Below are 20,500 nucleotides of genomic sequence, written 5' to 3'. Positions count from 1 at the left end.
TACTTTTGATACTTTAAGTAGATTTTGATGCTGATACTTTTGTACTTTTACTTCAGTAAGTTTTGAATGTAGGACTTTTACTTGTAATGCAATTTACAGTGAGGTATTAGTACTTTTAAATAAGTAAGATATCTGAATATTTTTTTCCACCACTGGCTACAGTGACACACTTATTGAGCAATATTTTCATACTTATACAATTATTTGTTTCACCCTCATGCTCTGTGTTTACTGTAATTCACTGGAATGAGCAGTCACACCTTGATGAAACTACATAATGAAAGAGAAAGTTGCTTCTCTCTGGTATGTTATGAATCAAACTTGAAGACATCTTGACATCTAAATAACAGGTCAAGTTGGTCTGACTAGCTTTGATGAGGCAAAGAGGGCGGTTCTTTTATGCAATCATTAGAGTGTGTGTTCATGTTCAGTGGTGAGGAAATAAAGGCTCAGTATCCATAGCAAAGGTTCATGCATATTTTATTCAAGAGTAAAAAAGTGGATCGTCCCATGGGGCATGCTTACAGTGTTAGTGACTGGGGAGTCAAAACAGAAAGAGAGCAGAAAGAAAGAGCGAGAGAGAGAGAGAGAGAGAGAGAGTTAGAGAGAGAGATATATAGAGAGAGAGAGAGAAAGAGAGAGAGAGAGAGAAAGAGAGAGAGAAAGTAAGAACCGTGGCACAATTTCTATGGCACAGGGTCTCCCAGGGGGGTTCACCTCTCCCAAAGAAGCACAACAAGATCAACCAAGGAGCAACGCAACATGAAGAGCAACCAGCAGAGAGAGAGAGCTTAAATATTAAGAATAATGTCCATAATAAATAGAATCATAATAATCATAGAATCATAAATATCATCAAATAACAAGAGGAATCATCAATAATTATGATCAGAGAGAGAGAGAGTACACTTTTTTCCTTTAAATTGTGACGGCAACACACCGGCTCTTCTGTTAAAATGTGTCTTGCTGCTTTTTGCTTTAAAAACAGCACAAATTTTAACCATGCAATCATGCTTTTGGCTGCCTGAATGCCTGTGCCTCTGAATATAGTATGGTCATTCATCAATGCTAGTTTAATATTTGTTTTATCGTTATTCATATTTATCGTTTTTAAAAACAACTCCTGTACACCGACAAAGAAGAGAGAGGAGAGAACGTGGACTTGACACTTTGAATAGAAGCGTACTGTCATTCTGTACAGCGCCGAAAGAAACAGGAATAACACAGGTTTCGAAAAAGAAAAAGAAGAAAGAAAAAACATGAAAACTGAACTCAAAATGAATACAAAAAATAAATTAACATTATGTACAAAATAAATTATTCATTATTCCTCAGTTCATTTATATTAGCCAGAAAAACAAAAAAGAAAAAAAAATCCTACCATAGTGAAACACAGAGCACAAATATAATCTTCACATTATTATCAAAGAACTTAACTCTGCATGCACTGATGCGTTAATATAAATGCTTTACAAAGACCTTTTCTTATGACTTCTTCTTGTTGTCTCGGCTGCTGCCTTAACCTGAAGAGTCTGTTTACTGTGAAATATTATTCCTGCTTTTGAGGCCGGAGATTCCCAGGCCGTGACTGCTGTTTGGTAGCAGACAGCAAGGCGGGATAAAGGAGGATGTAGAAAGAGAATGAATAGAGTATGACTTCACATTTCAACTCCCCCCGCTCCCTCGCATACATAAAGCATCCTACATCTGCTATGCTGCATCTTGCATCTTGTGATATGCATCACGTGTGCAATAAAACCTCTCTATGTAACCTATTTACACGCTAACGGGTGGGGAGAAACGGTTGCTTCAAATCTGATCCACCCTGAACCTACCCATCCTGCACTCGGCTTCAAGTGGAGGATGGGTACAGTGTAGTGCTACAAAAGCAAACGGGAATCTCCTCCCGAGAAGAAAAGAAGAACAGCGAGGGCTCAGATTAGACTGCAGCTGAGATTATCTCCAACACATCTCTCGGCAACAGATACCACACCACACGTCAAAACATTTCTCGCCCCGGTTGACGGCGACGATGACCAGTTCGTGTTTTTGCAAACGAAAACACAGTTTCAAATAGAACCGCACAGACATTTTACATGTTGAAGCATGTGCACGCACGCAGGCAGGCATATCCACAACTCTAGAAAAGTTTGATTCCACTTCCAAACAGGAAAAAGAAGCATACATATCTTGAACTTCCCAGCCCCCCCTCCCCCTCGTGCAAACACTTGACCCCGCCTGACACTAACACACACCACCAACACAGCCACGTCATGCTGACACTGTCAACCCACTGGTGATCCCCAACACACACGGTGAACAGCAGCTCCTCCTGTTTTGCATGGGGAGTGTTTTTGTAGTTTCTTTCCTGTTGTTGTGCAGGTTCACTGGGAGTTGTAGTTCTCTAACTAGAGCTGATCAGTTCACTGGAGAGACTCAGCCTTTGGTGGTAAAGTCCGGGTATGCTCATGCCTTTACATACAACTGAGGGCAACAGGAATGGGGTAGATAATCATGTGTGTGTGTGTGTGTGATGTAGCCTATCTAATGTATGTAATACTGTGTGTGTGTGGTGCATTTCTCTTGTGTATATATGCCTATGTACACGTATCTATAAATATGGTACCAAATCAGAGTTGTTGTAACTGCAGGTATGTGTGTGGGCACGTGGGAGTAGATGTCCATCACTGTATATTGCTGTTGCTGTCGGTCCCATTGGGCTCTCCCATGTTCATGCGGCCCATTGACAGGCCCACGCTGTTGACGGCGTCGCGTCGCGGGGGCATCCTCTCGTTGATCCGGTCCAGACCTTTGGCCTCCTCGAAACTGCTGATCCGATGCTGCGGAGAGAAGCCTCGGATGGCTGCGGAGACACCCAAACACACACACACACGCACGCACACACACACACACACACACACACACACAACATACATACACGGAGTTAACATTTAACAAGACATTAAGTAGAATCTTGTGTATCCAAACCCCCTGGGAGCTTTGAAGGAAATGTTCAGAGCGCTGAAATGAAGATTCCAGTCAAATTTTAATTAATTTATGAAATGTGGATGTGCACACATCTGCAAAGCATTCAGTCTGGTTGAAATCGCCTAGGGCTGGGCGATATATCGATATAAAAAATATATTGATATATTTTGAAATGTGATATGGAATTAGACCATATCCCATATATAGATATAGTTTTTTTTTTCTTTCTTTATATATAAATGCTGCCCTTACTAGGGTTTGTCATATTTAGTTCTTTTGTAATGTTAGTTATTCTTTTCTCATATAAATATGTTTATATTTATATATTATTATTATATTATTAGATATTCAGATTGGCCTATTTTATTTCATAGGCTTTTTTTAATTTAAGATTTCTTTTTATTTAAATGTGCTCTTTATGGAGCTTTGTTTTTTTTTAAAAGGTTGTCCTGTTGTTATACAGTACTTATGTTCACTTAAATAAATGGTTTCAATAAAACTACTTCTGACATGTGATATTTGGCTTTGACTGAACATTTGTTCTCACTTTGCGATGAAAATATCGCGATATATTGTATATCCATATTCAGCCTAAATATATCGGGATATGACTTTTGGTCCATATTGCCCAGCCCTAAAATCGCCTCTTAAATGCTTCATTTGAGCACACCAGCTCAGACATTCCCATGGTTTTGACCCCAATTATGCTCCGTCAGCAGAGGGACATTTTGGGTTTGGATGAACAAGGTTCTGTCATATAAACACATCTACAGGGTTCTAACACTCATATCTACACACGGCAGCAAGTTCTCATCTGTTGTCTGAATGCTGAGCTAGGATTAGTTTGACCTGGTGGCTCACAGTGAACGTGACGGTCAGTGCGACCCGGCCATTGATCCTAGATCAGTAGTCTGAGACGCCTGCTAGACTACCAGACAGTATGGGACAAAGCACAGCTGCACAGAAACAGTCGTTCATAAGTCCTGAAAGAAGGTTTCACCTCTGTGAAGAGTGGCCGACAGTCAGCTGTTGGTTTTTAAACTTAAACTTTTTTTCAACTAAATGTCTAAGTTTGCTTTATTTTCCTTTTTTTTTATTTGGTTGGATTTTTTTTTAGCACATTTGTCATTTTTTGTGTCATGATGAACTCAGTTCTTCTTCCTCAGAGAGTTCAGTGAATAACGTGCTGGTTCGCTTGAAATTATTCTCTCTAACGAATCTATACATACAGGTCAGCTCCAGGTTATCAGGGCTTAAAGGAATAGTTCAACATTTTACGAACTCTGCTTACTCTCACAAAGTTAGATTCTACATGTCTCATGGTGAAGCGAGCTGTTACCTTAGTCCGCCTACAAGCACCTCTACGGTCCTTTCACAACCCAAGTCTGTTTGGTTCGTCAGAATCAGAGTGAAATTGATACATTTGGTTGATTTTGTATTTAATCTGGTTTGCTTTCACAGTAATAAAACAAGTAAAAACAATAAAAAAAACAGGTTTGAAGAGGGGCGTGTATGAAGGTGGAGGGCTGGGAATCTATTCACGCTGTTAGTTGTAATTGGTTGAAAAGTTGGTGGAGAAAAATGTAAACAAAGCAACGTGGAACCGGTCGCAAACCGAGTTACTTTAATTACACCAGCAGTAATCTGCTCTGGTGTTCCGACCAAACTTATGTGGAGAGAAACGCTCAGAACGAGCTCCTGTTGAGGCTCCGGGTCGTCAATTATGTGTTGATCCATTATTTCTGACGTGCTGCGATCAGACATCTGTATAAGAAGATGAGCCTTGATGCTCCTACCACGATCTGCTTCTGACACCAAGGTAAATATTAAGTTATTTTGAGCAATATGTTGATAATTCTGCAATGACACATTAGCTTTAGCTCAGTGCTAGCCTACAGAGTGAAACTGAATGACACAAATTTCCTCTTTATAATATTATCTGTGTCCATCTCACGGCGCAGGTCGCCCACAATCACTGCGTTTTGGTTCATTTCATTTAACTGGGTCGGATTCTGGTCGGATTACGTTCACAGTGGAATCGAACCAAACTAGGGTCAGTTTGGAAACATTTGGAAATGGACTGAGACCCGTTCTGCAAGTGGTCTGGGACCGGTTGTTTTGGTCTGATTGGAGTGTTCATAAGCAACCAAACTAACTGTAACAAGATTTAACCGCACCAGAGTTTGATTAAAACGGACTAAACTTTGGGTTGTGAAAGCACCTTAAAGCTTACAAATCAACACATCAGATTTCTTTGATCCATGAAATAGCATGCTGCAACTATTGAAGCGTTTCATTCACAACCCTGATTCTAAAATAATTGGGAGGCTGTGTAAAGTTTAAATAAAAGCAGAATGCATTCAATTCAGAATTCTGTTTCAGGTGTATCATTTGTACCATTTTTAATTGTATATGTCACAAAGGATAAGAAAACTATTGCATTTCATTTTAGTTACATTTTAGACTTAACTTGTCCCAACTTTTTTAGAATTGGGGTTGTAGCTGGGAAGTCAGAAGCAGGGCAACATGTCTGTAGATAGTTTGGACAGTACAACTGATTTAATGAGACACAAATAAGACGTTCACTTCTGTTGATGAATTCTGACTTCACAGGTCAGAATTTCAACTTCAGGTTCCAGTTTGAATTTTCAACTGGGTACTCAGGAAATTCCAACTTCCCAGTTTAAATGAAACGTACCATATTTCTTAGCACAGTGAAATTCTGTAAAGCTAAAACTTTCCATCTTTACATTTTGTGTAAATACAAAATGTCAAACTATTCCTTTAGTGTTTAGAAAGCACACAGGGTTAGTTGCATTATGGGAAATGTTGATTTAATCACTAGTTTGCTTCTATGTAAACTATTCAACAATTTTCTAATATATATTATATAGCATTAGAAAATATCTAATATACAGTCATGGAAAAATTATTAGACCACCCTTGTTTTCTTCAATTTCTTCTTCATTTTAATGTTCAATTTAAGAGCTGATATCTAGCCATTTTCCATGGTTTTCTTTATAATAACCAAAATCATTATCAAGAAAACCATAGAAAATATCTAGATATCAGCTCTTACATTAAACTATCATGAGCTATTTTTGTATATTTGTCCAAACAAATGTACCTTTAGTTGCACCAGGCATTAAAATGAACAAGAAATTGAAGAAAACAAGGGTGGTCTAATATTTTTTTCCATGGCTGTATCTGTTAAATGCACTTGGACCAAATCAAAGCAGTTATGGATATATTAGGTATAGCATTTGGTGTTTGTCATCACAATAATTAAAGCTTTTGATGAGCTGAACTGCAGTTTCTGTGCAGACAGAGGCTCCTGTACTGATACGGAGGTCTGTCTGCAGAGATCGCTGCCACTTTTGAACAACAGCTACTGTCATATTACCTTTGCACACATGCAGCTACTCACAAATATGTCACTGTTCTACACAGCAGAAATCTAACACAGAGCTACAAATAATAGAACAACAGAAAAAACATAACACAATAGATTCCCATAATTTATTTGCTCAAACAAATTATGGACTGTAGTTCAGGACCGTACGAAAGCTACGAACACAAAAGACTACAGTTAACAGAAGCGTGCAGAGAACTAACAAAGCTTGTGTACACACTCTACTTGTATATACACTCATTACATATACCATGATCACAATCTGTTCAGTAGCACAGAAGAACCTGGCAGACCTGTTCTGGCTTCAGCCACAAGTGTCTCAAAATAGTAGTCCACAAACCAATGGGTGACATCACGGATGGCTCTGTCCACTTCTTTTATTCAGACTGTTTTACCACCAATGAAGTTTAAGGATAGCTTTGTACACCTTTGTAAAGTGTATAGAAATATTTCCTTAACAGTTTGCGTGACTGTGACTGTTCTGCTTGTAAAGAAACAGATTGGTTGCATGTTTATCTTCAACAGAACTATTGCTCCTACAAAACATAAAGACTGTAACACACTGCAGACTATCAGAGATCTAAGTGACCCTTCACAACACCCACTCCCACCCACAGCCACACTCTTCTTGTGTGTGTGTTTCAGAAAAAGTTGGTTGTGATGTGCAGTGTGTGTTGGATCTGAATAAGATCCAAATAAATGTGTGTGTGTGTGTGTGTGTTGGAAGAGAAGCTGCAGTGATGTTTCCCGTTTCCCAAGAAAAGGAAAGAGAAAAGTGAGTATTTTAATGTGGTGGCTCTAAGGCTTTGTAGTGAGCGCTGATGTGGTTAGAAGAGCTCAGTGCATCGTGGGTAAGGAAAATCTATGACCTTATGAGCATGGGTGGCTGAGAGCGCAGCCATGCTGCACACACACACCCGCGCACGCATGTGCGCACACACAACACACACACAGTGAAATGAGTGGGATTTTACCTTCAGCGTCCTTAACTGTCTCGATGGCTTCAATGGCCTCAATGGTAGCTGAAGGATGGGCAGAGAGAAAAGAAGAAGAGAAAGAAAGGAGGACAGGAAGAGAGAGAAGACGAGAGAGTGCAAGAGAGAAGTGAAATACAAAGAAAGAAGGAGGAGAAGAAGAAGAAAGGAAGTGAAGGCTGAAACATGCTTCTGTGCAGGTGCGTTTAAATGCAATCTCATCACCAGGGTGACCTTTGCTCACATAGGAGCTGTTAAAGAAAATCTATAATTAAATATAAATCGGTCAGAAAAAGGTTACTAGGGTTGGCCCAACACAAAACTAAAAATAAATACAACTATTCACCTACAAAGAATGCACACAAAAAATGGAGCAATTCAATGTAAAACTAGCAGTAAGATATATCAATAAAAGAATCTGTAGAATAAAGGACATTCTGATGTCACAAGATGCTTCAAGTTTCAGGCTGGGGATCATTGTTGCACCCTCCTCTCTTCCCTCTTGACTAACCACTATAAATTAAAGCCAAAACTTCCCCCACCTCTTATGAAAACATGCTGGTTTGCTAAATGCAACATAGTCCCCTGTTGTGCACATAAAGGTTACAGTATGTGCAGACTCCAATCCGAGTGGGTACGCATGACTCAGAGACATGTTTCAGGCTTTAGTCATGTAAGGCCCTCAGAGCAGCACTGAGACCATGGCAGCTTCAGAGGGCACCTGGTGTTAGCAGTAGCTGGTGTTAGCTCTCACATACACACACACACACACACACACACACACACATACACACACACACACACACACACACCCCCCCCCACACACACACACACACACACACACACACACACACACACATACACACACTCACATACACACACACACTTGTGACTGTATGTCCTCTCGCTGCTTGTCCTTTCTGTCAGTCTCCAACTCTCTTTTTCTCTCACACACTCTCACGCTCTGACACATGCACACACACACTCACACACAACCAGCAGGCTGTTAGTATCCTCAGCGCTGGTGAGGTGAGGTGGAGAGAGTGAGCGAGTCAGTGAGGCAGAAGGATGAGAGGAGAAGAGCAGAGGAGGAGAGGAGGAGGAAAAGAGAGCAGGAGGGAACCGGAGGATGCTCCACAGCAGATATTTAAACTGTGTCTGGATGTTCTGTATGTGTGTGTTTTAGTTCTGTTTCTGAAGGTGTGTCCAGGGTTACGTAAGGAGAGTGTGTTTTGTGTGTTTGTGCCAGTGTGTTAAACACTCACCGCTCTGTAAGGTCTGTTTGCCCCCAGACAGCACTCCGCTGGGCAGCATGCCTGTAGGAGTCAGTCCCTTCAGGGTCAACACGTTCTCACTCTCCTCCCTGAGACAGACAGAGACAGCATGTACGTGTGTGTGTGTGTGTGTGTTTGTGTGTGTGTGTGTGTGTGTGTGTGTGTGTGTGTGTGTGTGACAGGTGTGTGACAGGTGTGTGTGTGGATAAAAAGAGAAAATTACAGAGAATTACACACTTCCCCTCACTGTGCAGCTGCAAACACAGAAACACATGCGTCTGGGTTTTAAATACAAAATACTGGAAGTGACATCCAGAGATTTCTGATTAATTTCTGCTAAGCTTAAAGGAGATATAGCATGTACAGGTGCATCTCAATAAATTAGAATATCATAGAATAGGACTGACATTTATGTCAGTAATTCAATTCAAGAAGTGGAAATAACACATTATATAGATCCATTACACACAGAATGAAACATTTCATGTCTTAATTTATTTAATTTCTTCTAATTATGATGATAATGGCTTACATTTAATGAAGACTTAAAATTCAGTGTCTCAAAAATCTCAAAAAATTTAATATTACAAATGACCAATTTTAAAAATGTTTAATATGGAAATGTTGGCCTCTGAAAAGTCTATATGACTCAATACTTGGTTGGTGCTGTTTGACTTGAACTACTGGAAATGGACTTTTCCACCATATTCTAATGTATTGAGATACACCTGTATGGGCATACTGTATACACACACACAAGCATGCAGTATGTGCAACCAGAGCTCAACCCACCGTAGAACAGAGAACATTTTAGCCATTTTCCCGATGGCTCGAATCTTGTTTTTGATCACCTCTTTCCTGGCTGCTGCTGCACTGGCTAAAAGAGTCAAACACAAACAATCATTAACATGCTTTCTTGTCAATCATTTTTTTTAAATAAATTGCCAAAAAATATCATAAATATGTTTCATTTTATTGTTTATTATTTGTTAAACTGTATATTCTACATGTAAAAACTGACTCTGTTCTAGTTCTCCTTGTCAGCTGACAAAGTACTGCACAATTTGTGAGAAAAAAAATTGAATGTTTCAGGTAAAAAGAGCCAATTAAATTCAGTTTGTTTGATATTTAATTACCAACAAGAGGAAGAAAAGTTGCCCAGCTGTAAATGTAAATGGGTGGCAAGTGATAACATCGATTTAGAGGATATTAACAGACTAGTTTGTGTATGCTAGTAGTGTGTTGGTAACACTTTACAATAACCATCATTTATAAATAGTAAACAGATAGTTTATTAATGTTTAATCATCATTTATAAACCGTATATAGGCCATTTAGAATGGTAAATACATAATTTATTAATCTAAAAACTAAATCATTTATAAATGGCTAATAGATGGTATATTAATGTAAGTTTATAGTTACTTTACCATTAACAAACACTTAAATTATAATTAATAGTTTATTAACAGTTTTAGTTGCACTCATTATAACATTTTAACACCATATTAAGTATGTTAATGATTTTGAAATGATTCATATACCTTTAAGAAATTGGTTGAAAACATTTAATGATTAAATATGTATAGCACTTTTTAAATGGTTAATAATTGGTTTATAAATCATCGATAAACATTACTTAGTTGGTCATTGTAAATTGTTACCAGTGTGTTTTATGCTTAAAATACCGCTTCTCGAATGATAAAAAAGGCACTTACTGAACTGTACAATTTAAAAAAAATATATATATATTTTATAATTTCTCCTTTTACCATCAAAGATCTCCTCCCCGTCGTTCATGAGTTCGTCGTCAGAACAGATGCTCAGCACATTGACCAGCATCTCAGTCACTGCAGGAAACACACACACACACACACACACACACTTAACAAGAGATACAGGCTACAACCACAATAAAATGTTTCTTTTTAAATCTGTGCTATAGAATGAAAACAGCCTAAAAAAGGCAAATAAGATAAGATAAGATAAAGCTTTATTAATCCCGAAGGAAATTCTGGGAAAATTACATGACCAGTTGAATACTCTAGCCATGTGCATGCCGGTGTCAACAGGAAGCAGAAAAGGTATGTAGGCCTAACTATGATGTTTAGACAGGTTGTGACTGTTAAGATCCAGCCAGGAAGTGAACGTGGGAGTCTACATCGTTGTTTAAAAGTCTCAGTTTCTACATGTCCAGACCAGTGGTGGAAAAAGTATTCAGATCCTTTATTTAAGTAAAAGTAATACCACACTGTGAAATGACTCCACTACAAGTAAAAGTCCTGCATTCAAAACTTACTGAAGTAAAAGTACAAAAGTATCAGCATCAAAATGTACTTAAAGTATCAAAAGTAAAAGTACTCGTTATGCAGAATGGATACACTCAGATTTTTATACATTACCGTGCAAATGTTTTAGGCAGGTTGGAAAAATGCCGTAAAATAAGAATGCTTTAAAAAATACAAATGTTAATAGTTTATTTTTATCAATTAACAAAATGCAAAGTGAGTGAATAGAAGAAAAATCTAAATCAAATCAATATTTGGTGTGAACAGCCTTTGCCTTCAAACCAGCATCAATTCTTCTAAGCATTTATTTAACACCTGCCTAAGACTTTTGCACAGGACTGTATATATACCAAGTATATTATTGGATCATTATTATTGATGCATTTATAAAAGCAGCATTAATTTTCTCAAGGTAAGGCTGATTTTAACTTCTTAATAAGGTTAATTAAACCTTATGAGGTTTAATTAAAAAAAAAAAATCTCTAATCTCTTTAAACTTATCATGTTTTATATCTCGACCTGTAAAGTAACTAAAGTCAAATAAATGTAATGGAGTAAAAAATGCAATATTTACCTCAAAATGTAGTGGAGTAGAAGTATAAAGTTGCATAAAATGCAACTGCATTAAAATTACTCAAGTAAAGTAAAAGTACCTAAAAATTTTACTAAAGTACAGTACTTGAGTAAATGGACTTAGTTAGATTCCACCACTTGTCCAGACTAGAACAACAGTGTTTTAGGGTTTCAGAGAAGCCACAGTAGTGTGGGTGATATGCATGAATGTAGCAAAAGTGACGTGTTTTAAAATAAATAAGGTAAAAGTGTGGATGTAAAGGTTAAGGAAACCATAAACTTTAACACCTCCGGTCCATGCCCATCTTATTGCATGTCATTCCTCGTCTCTCTCTCTCCCCTTGTTTCCTGTCGTCTCTCTCCTGTCCAATCAAGGCATAAAATGCCTCAAATCTGACTAAACTCTGGTAACCCACACGCCCCTAATCCTGTAAGTATGGGTTGTACACCTTTTTAAGCTGCTATCATTTCTATTTTTGGAGAAAATTATAAAGTGGTGGTAGCAGAACCCTGTAAAGTACATAAAAAAGATCTTCTTTTAAGACAGCACAAGGGATAATCACTATACATTTCTGTTACTTGAACTATGTTTGCTGATTGGTGAGATCCAGCAGAGACACAGACATGATGTTTTTATCTGTGTTTTCATTACTGTACAGATAGTATGATGGCTAGAATTCAAGGTTGTTTTTGTTGTGCCTGACTCATGCATCTCAGTCTGAACTCTTCTGTCCAGTTAAGAAGGTGTAAAAGGTTCATGGCAGGACAAAGAAGGAGGAAGGAAGGATCACGTGCTATAAAGCTCTGTCAGTCTAAGACCATTCACATCTATGACAGAATGGTTGCACGGTCAGTTAATTTATATGCCCAGTTTAATTGATGTATGCTTTAAATTGGATTTTGGCGTCTTATCTGACTTCTGTCCTTGTCCCAGTTTACATGCAACTGAGAAGAGGGTGGCGATATGCGTCGTTTCAACAGGTTAATGTGGCCTACTTTCCGGTTGACCTATTACAGCATAATAAACAAGTGGAGAAAGGCGGGAAACTGGCATTTTCGACCAACAAGAACAACATGATGGGTGGTGATTTTGAGGGGCAGACAAGAACGCCGGATGCTGTTGGAGAGCTACAACAGTAGCTTGTCTTCAGTTGGACACTTTGTGCCGTCGCTACTGCTACCGGCTGCGACCGGCTTTCTTGGATTTTTTTGTTCCGGGGCTATACGCCAGCACAGGGTGTAGGGGGGGTGCAGCATGCGTACATGCGTTGTCTTGTCATACATGTTGGCGAAAATCAAATTCCAGTCGCATTACCTGGGTCAGGGGTCGGCAACCTTTACTAACTAAAGAGCCATTGTTGGCCAAAAAAAGAGAAAAATATCATAATGGAGCCGCAAACCTTATTTTGAGCCTTACTATGAAGATGAAACAACCTACTGAGTCTAAATGAACCTACCCATAATACTAATAGGTCATAATGTACTGAATATACAGAAGCTGAATAGCAAAATATCTTTACAGTACCATTTGAGAATGCACTATTTAAATTTATGAGTAGGGAACAGACTGTTTGAATGTAATAATGAATGTAATACTTATGAATGTAATAACTTATTTGAATAACTTCTGATGATATTTAATGATGTCTACAATGTTTCATTGTTTCTACATCATCATTGTTAAGTGATTTGATTGGATTTTTTTGGACCCCAGGAAGACTAGCTCGTCCCATTTTGGTGACAGCTAATAGGGATCCTTTTAACAATGAACAATGAACAATAATGAGCATTTATTAGTATGATTTTGAAAGAAGGCAGCAAGGACCCAAGTTCAAATGAGAGGCTGGATTTGGACTTGAAGGAAAAACTCAAAACTAGGCTTAATGTTGGCAAAATTCAGAGGTTAAGATGCCGAGCCGTAGATTTTATTACTCTATGGTGCACATTTTAGTTGACTAAAATGTAAAAATAAAATGCTGTATAAAAAGTAATGCCGTATATAAGCAACACATTTTTATAATTCAGGAATACAAATTGTTTTGCGCCTGCACCAACAATCAATGAAAATTAAAATGTAAAGAGAATAGAAAAGTGATTTCATTTGGTATAATTATTTTGTCACAGCCACAGGGAGTCACTGCAGACGGCCTGAAGAGCCACATGTGGCTCCGGAGCCGCAGGTTGCCCACCCCTGATATGAGTGTCTTATTCAGAGATGGAGAATTGCGACATCAGTCGGACTAACACGTTTACATGCACTTCAGTTGTCCAGTTATAGTCAGATTAAGGCAATATTTTTGTTTTTTTCAAGTGTCATGTAAACGTACTGAGTCAAGTTTACTTTTCTGCTACTGTTTGTTCTGGTCGTTCAAAACTAGGGCTGGAGTATTCATTTAATTATTACATCATCACTGAAGACAACCCAACCTTATAATGTTTGCTTGTAATGCAGCGTATGTGGAAGAGATAAGTAAAGGAGATGTGTGCATGTCATACCCTTTTCTCCCACAAAAGGCAGCGACCAGGTGAAGACGTCCATGAAGTTGGGCAGCCAGTAGGGGTGAGGAGAGCAGTTGAACTGACGAATGTTCATCACGTTATTTTCATACTTCAGCACCGCCGCTGCATAGACAGGAGACAACAATATTCCCTAAATATTAGTCATCAAACATCATGTTAAACATACAGTCAGTGGTGGAAGAAGTATTCAGATCTCTTACTTCAGTAAAAGTACTAATAAAACACTATAAATTACTCCACTACAGTAAAAGTACTGCATTCAAAACTCACTGAAGTAAAAGTACAAAAGTATCAGCATCAAAATGTACTTAAAGTATCAAAAGTAAAAGTACTCATTATGCAGCATGGACCCACTCCCAGATTGTTATTCATATTCCAAATATGTTATTGTTTTTTTATTGTTGATGCATTTATGTAAGCAGTGTTAATTTTGAAAAGATAGGGCTTAGGTTCAGTTTAAAAAAAGTCTAACCACTTTAAATGTATCATGTTTTTCATGTTAAATCTCGACCTGAAAAGTAACTAAAGCTGTCAGCTCAATGTAGTGGAGTAAAAAGTACAATATTTGCCTCAAAATGTAGTGAAGTAGAAGTATAAAGTGACATCAAAAGGAAGTACTCAGGTAAAGTAAAAAATTAATACTTGATTAAATGTACTTTCCAACACTGGTTACAGTTATACTATGAAAAATAACATTATTCACTTTTAAAATGTTCACATTCAATCCCTCAGCAGAAGTGTTTCTTTTCAGTATTGGATAAAGAATAACTTGCTGTTAAAGTGCTCATATCTCAGCTGTTTAGTATGAGGGGTATTTTATGACAGCAAACTATACTAAAATGCCTTAACCGATTCGCCTGCGCCTGCATAAAGACTGATTTATACGCGCGCACGCGTGTGTGTGTGTGTGTCAGACCTTTGTTGTTGTAGACATCCAGGTAGTTTGGAGCAGAGAAGATTGTGATGAGAGAGGGGAAACCTGTGGTCTGACTCTTCCTGTACATACGATACCTGAGGAAACAGACACAAACAAACCGCCCACGTTACAGCTCCTCAAATCAGAAAAAAACATGCTGTAGATAAAAACTAAAGATTTGCTCCAGAGGTCTTTAAAACCAGACAGAGACCGGTTGCAGGCGGGCGAGACAGCCACGCATTTAAAAACAAATGAAGAAGGAATCTGTGTGGGCAAAGTGACAGGGTGAAGAGAGAGTGCCAGTGAGCAGGGGACTGACAGCCACACTGCTGCCAGCACACAGCTCACATTTTGAATCAGGCCCAGACATAGTGACTTAGTCACAATTAAAAAAGTCTGGTCGCAATTAGTTTCATGCATGCAAAGAACCTACCGAGATTAGATAATGAACACGAGCACGCATATTTCATTTGTGCCAACAAACAAAGCACAAGAGCAGCTTTTAGCTGGGTCCCCTGAGGATCGACTAATCCTCAACTCATCAGTAATCAACAGTTCTGGTTATTCATTATAAACAAATAAAATGTAGGTGTGCGGCAGAATATAGTCTGTTATAATGTAGCGTTGTCAAGGATGTTACTCTCTCCCAGTGGTGGAAGAAGTATTCAGATCTCTTGGTTAAACCTTTGATGCACAACATATAAACACCTTCTAATGCACAACATGGGTCAAAAATTACCCACATTCATTTCCCATGTTATTTCATGCTGGCTGTGTGTTTGAATATCTTTTTTACTTATTATTATAACAGATCATTATATCCATTTTTCTTTTCATACTTTATGAAAAAAAAAAAGTTTTTGTATTATTGCATCAAGTTTACACTCATGGGTCAAAAATGACCTTGTGCATTAGAAGCGTAGTGATACAAAAAGTGATACACTAAATTAACAATTTGAGTATATGTGTAACTATGTTCGTCTTATTTTTAAGGTTTAACTTTAAAAGAGTTGTTAGACCAGATTACATTGGAAAATCAGATATTTTAACATTTGGGACTTATAAGAGCCACCAAATAATAATTTCCATTGGAAAAACACCAATTTAACAAAATAGGATAATTAATATTTGTGTCTTCTTTGTCAGGTTTTAAATTGGTGATTGGTGAATTGAACATATAAACACCTTCAAATGCACAACATGGGTCAAAAATGACCTTGTGCATTAGAAGCGTAGTGATAAAAAAAAAAAAGGGGTTTTATTCAAAAAGTAAGAAATTAAAACAAAATATTAGGATGTATGATGATTAAAAACAAGTTGTTTAAGGAAAATCTGGAATACTGAATGATGAAATTAATTCATTTCAAAGATATAGAATATAAAAACTTAGTCGGGTCACTTTAGACCCATGTTGTGCATCAAAGGGCTAAGTAAAAGTACTAATACCACACTGTGAAATTACTCCACTACAAGTAAAAGTCCTGCATTCAAAACTTACTGAAGTAAAAGTACAAAAGTATCAGCACCAAAATGTAGTAAAAGTACTTGTTACGCAGAATGGACCCACTCAGATTGTTTTATACATTCTAAATATATTATTGTATTAATATAATTGATGCATTTATGCAAGCACATTTTACTACTGTCCAGATAGGACTCATTTAAACTACTTAATATACTGGTTTGAGGTTTGATTAAAAAGATGTCCAATCCCTTTAAATTTGTCATGTTTTTTATGTTAAATAATGACATGAAAAGTAACTAAAGTTGTCCCACTCAGACTGTTTTATATATTCTAAATGTATTATTGGATTATTATTGTTGATGCATTATGTAAGCATTATATTCTTAACATACTGTTAATACATACTGAGGATTAAATTAATTGTCGCTTTAATCACTTCACTATCATGTTTTTTTATGTTAAATCTCGAACTGAAAAGTATAAAAGTATAGAAGTATAAAGTTACATAAAATGGAAATACTCATGTAAAGTACAAGTACCTCAAAACTATACTTAAGTACAGTACTTGTATGTGTATATATCTATATTTAAAAACATGATACATTTAAAGTGATTAGACTTTTTTTTAAATTAAACGTCTTGACAGTATATTAAGTGGTTTAGATGAGCCCTGTCTGGACAACAGTAAAACGCTGCTTACATAAATGCATCAATAACAATAATCTAATAATATATTTAGTCTATATATCTGAGTGGGTCCATTCTGCATAACGAGTACTTTTACTTTTGATACTTTAAGTACATTTTGATGCTGATACTTTTGTACTTTTACTTCAGTAAGTTTTGAATGCAGGACTTTTACTTGTAGTGGAGTCATTTCACAGTGTGGTATTAGTACTTTTACTGCAGTAAGGGACCTGAATACTTCTTCCACCACTGGATGTATGTGATAGGGAAGTATGGTATAGAATCGCTTCTCTTGATTCAGCATTGTGTTAAATTCCATCTATTCCATTTAAACATTAGCTACTTTTACTATTTGGAAGTACTAAAATTATCATTTCTTTTGAGCAGCCCTTATGCAAGTGCATCAACCAGACAGCCCAGCTGCAAGACAGATAAAATACTGTTAATGGGTTCACCAAACAGCAGCAGCACCACTCATAATGCAGCAATTAAGCCAGCACTATTATATTCAGAGGATTTACACTAAGATAACAGATGCCAGGAATGGATTTGTGGGTCAGAAAATTGTGTTTTGTCCCCACTGCTGTATTTAGACTGGTGTTGAAACCTTACATGGCTCTTTGCCTTACCACTCTGTGTTTCCAGAGATGAGTTAGTTGACCTGAATGTTGTTCGGTTTCTCCGTCAGACAAACTTTAACGGTGCTAATAACACAGTTTAAGGATGACAGAGGGAAAATTGTGGAACATCTTTCCCCCGTAATGTGCCAGTTCCCTGACAAAGAAAAATAACAGCCCGGAACATGAAATGTCAAGGTAAGCCATTAAATTAAATGGTGCTCTCTTTTTAAGCCGAGAGGAGGACTGAGTCAGTCAGTCAGCTTACCCAGCATCCTGTGCTTCATGCGCTCTGATGATTGACAGCAGGTTGTTGGTCTGTAGGAACTCACACACTGCTGGGTAACTGGGGACAGACAGAATGAGACACAGACAGCAAGAGTGAGGCGGGGTAGTAACAGATTACATGTAATCAGTATTATGTAATCAGATTACAAACATTAGTAACTACAAACAAAAAATTATTAAACCATTTTTTCTTAAATTTCTTAAATTTTAATGCCCGGTACAACTAAAGGTACATTTGTTTGGACAAACATAAAGATAACAAAGAAAATATTTCACAAGAGTTTAATTTAAGAGCTGATATCTAGACACTTTCCATGGTTTTCTTGATAATGATTTTGGTTATTATCAAGAAAACCATGGAAAATGTCTAGATATTAGCTCTTAAATTAAACTCTTGTGAAATATTTTTGTTGTTATCATTATATTTGTCCAAACAAATGTACCTTTAGTTGTAGCAGGCATTAAAATTAACAAGAAACTGAAGAAAACAAGGGTGATCTAATATTTTTTTTCCATGACTGTACAATCAGCTCATGTTACATTAGAAAAATGTGTAATTACAATTGAATTAAGTTTGCAAGGATAACTTGATTACAGCTTCAAAATAATATTTTTTTCTAATGATAATTGATATGAAAATGACTTTTATCCCTTTTTATTTACAAAAAAAATAACAATGAACATTTTGTTCTCTTCTTGCGCTACAGGAACAAAAAGTCCTCCATGTGGCCTTTAATGATAAAACAGCAGCAGAAAGCTACATGTTGTAGAATACACACAGTGTTTTTGTAAGGGTTCTTTAATTTGACCCACAGTAAACGCTGAGTTCAGAATGCATTGAATTTGCATTGAAAAAGTTTAACATGTAAAAGAGGAAAAGAATATTAGTGGAACTTAAATTCTCGAGGCTGTATATTCATTCATTCATTCATTAATTATCATTATCCGCACTCAGGTCGCAGGGGGCTGGAGCCGATACCAGCTGTGATTGGCGGGGTACACATAGAGACAGACGATCACACTCTCATTCACTCCTACGGGCAATTTAGAGTCATCAATTAAACCCAAGTGCATGTTTTTGGACTGTGGGAGGAAGCCGGAGTGATGGGCAGTATATATTGTTTTGAACACACGGTTGCCCATTAAGTTGGAATAAAATATTTTTTCCATGAATTGATTGTGACAATGTGACTTATCCTTGATAAATAATAATAATAATAATAATAACAATAATAATAATAATAATAATCTTTATTTATAGAGCACTTTTCAAAACACATGTAACAAAGTGCTTAACATAAACAGAAAAAAGTAATATTAGAAAATGACAACATTCTGTGCAATTAATAGACAGTTTAAGGGAAATTAAAATTCAGGTAAAATCATAAAAAAGGCTCTCCGATAAAAGTATGTTTTAAGAAGAGACTTAAAAGAGATCTCTGACTCAGCCGACCTGATTCCCTCGGGCATAAAGTGTATAACTTCTCAACTTTATTAATCAATCTCTTCCAAATATTCATTCATTCTCCTTAACCGCCTATCCGCACTCGGGTCATGGGGTGCTGGAGCTCATCCCAGCTGACATTGGGTGAGAGGCGGGTTCACCCTGGACAGGTCTCCAGACTATCACAGGGCTAACACAGAGAGACAGACAATCACGCTCTCATTCACTCCTACGGGCAATTTAGAGTCACCAATTAAACCTAACTACATGTTTTTTGGGAGTACCCAGAGAGAACCCACGCTGACATGGGGTGAGCATGCAAACTCCACACAGAAGAGCCGCAGGTGGGAGTCGAACCAGCGACCCTCTTGCTGTGTTAACCACTACACCGTGTAGCCCCTCTTCCAAACATATTACAATGAAAATGAAACCAAAATCAACAGAGGATTGTATCTGGTAAACAAAATTGTTCCAACTTTATGTGTGACAATGTACAGGTGCATCTCAATACATTAGAATATGATGGAAAAGTCAATTTCCAGTAGTTTAAGTCAAACAGCCCCAACCAAGTATTGAGTCATGTAGATGACATATTTTTCAGAGGCCAACATTTACATATTAAACATTCATTCATTCACTATCCTTAACCGCTTATCCGCACTCTGGGGGCTGGAGCCGATCCCAGCTGACATTGGATGAGAGGCGGGTACACCCTGGACAGGTCTCCAGACTATCACAGGGCTGACACATAGAGACAGACAATCACGCTCTCATTCACTCCTACGGGCAATTTAGAGTCACCAGTTAAACCAAAGTACATGTTTTTGACTGTGGGAGGCGAGAGCGCTAACCACTACACCACCGTGTAGCCCCATATAAACATACTTTTTAAAATTGGTCTTTTGTAGTATTCATTTTTTTTGAGACACTGAAATTAAGGTCTTCATTAAATGTAAGCCATAATCATTATAATTAGAAGAAATTAAATAAATTAAGACCTGAAATGTTTCATTCTGTGTGTAATGGATCTATATAATGTGTTATTTCCACTTTT

At 37.4% G+C, this 20,500-nt stretch overlaps 1 protein-coding gene across 2 annotated transcripts in view; it reads right to left on the bottom strand.

The window, feature by feature from the left end:
• Positions 1–463: 463 nt before the first annotated feature.
• LOC131981638 (protein phosphatase 3 catalytic subunit alpha-like) overlaps positions 464–20,500 on the bottom strand; it is a 41,665-nt gene continuing 21,628 nt past the window's right edge. Inside the window, exons 6-13 of one of the 2 annotated variants that reach the window (XM_059346026.1) lie at positions 17,983–18,060; positions 14,946–15,040; positions 14,006–14,131; positions 10,421–10,498; positions 9,441–9,525; positions 8,640–8,737; positions 7,375–7,422; positions 464–2,863 (exon numbers count right to left, since the gene is read on the bottom strand). In XM_059346026.1, the coding sequence (XP_059202009.1) occupies positions 2,685–2,863; positions 7,375–7,422; positions 8,640–8,737; positions 9,441–9,525; positions 10,421–10,498; positions 14,006–14,131; positions 14,946–15,040; positions 17,983–18,060 (787 nt within the window). In that variant the 3' untranslated portion in view covers positions 464–2,684. The remainder of the gene's footprint in view (positions 2,864–7,374; positions 7,423–8,639; positions 8,738–9,440; positions 9,526–10,420; positions 10,499–14,005; positions 14,132–14,945; positions 15,041–17,982; positions 18,061–20,500) is intronic. The other variant, XM_059346027.1, reaches the window with a different exon arrangement.

Source organism: Centropristis striata, chromosome 12 (genome assembly GCF_030273125.1).
Source record: "Centropristis striata isolate RG_2023a ecotype Rhode Island chromosome 12, C.striata_1.0, whole genome shotgun sequence".
NCBI lineage: Eukaryota > Metazoa > Chordata > Actinopteri > Perciformes > Serranidae > Centropristis > Centropristis striata.
Note: the sequence above shows the minus strand (reverse complement) of the source record. Positions and strands in the feature narration are given on the sequence as shown.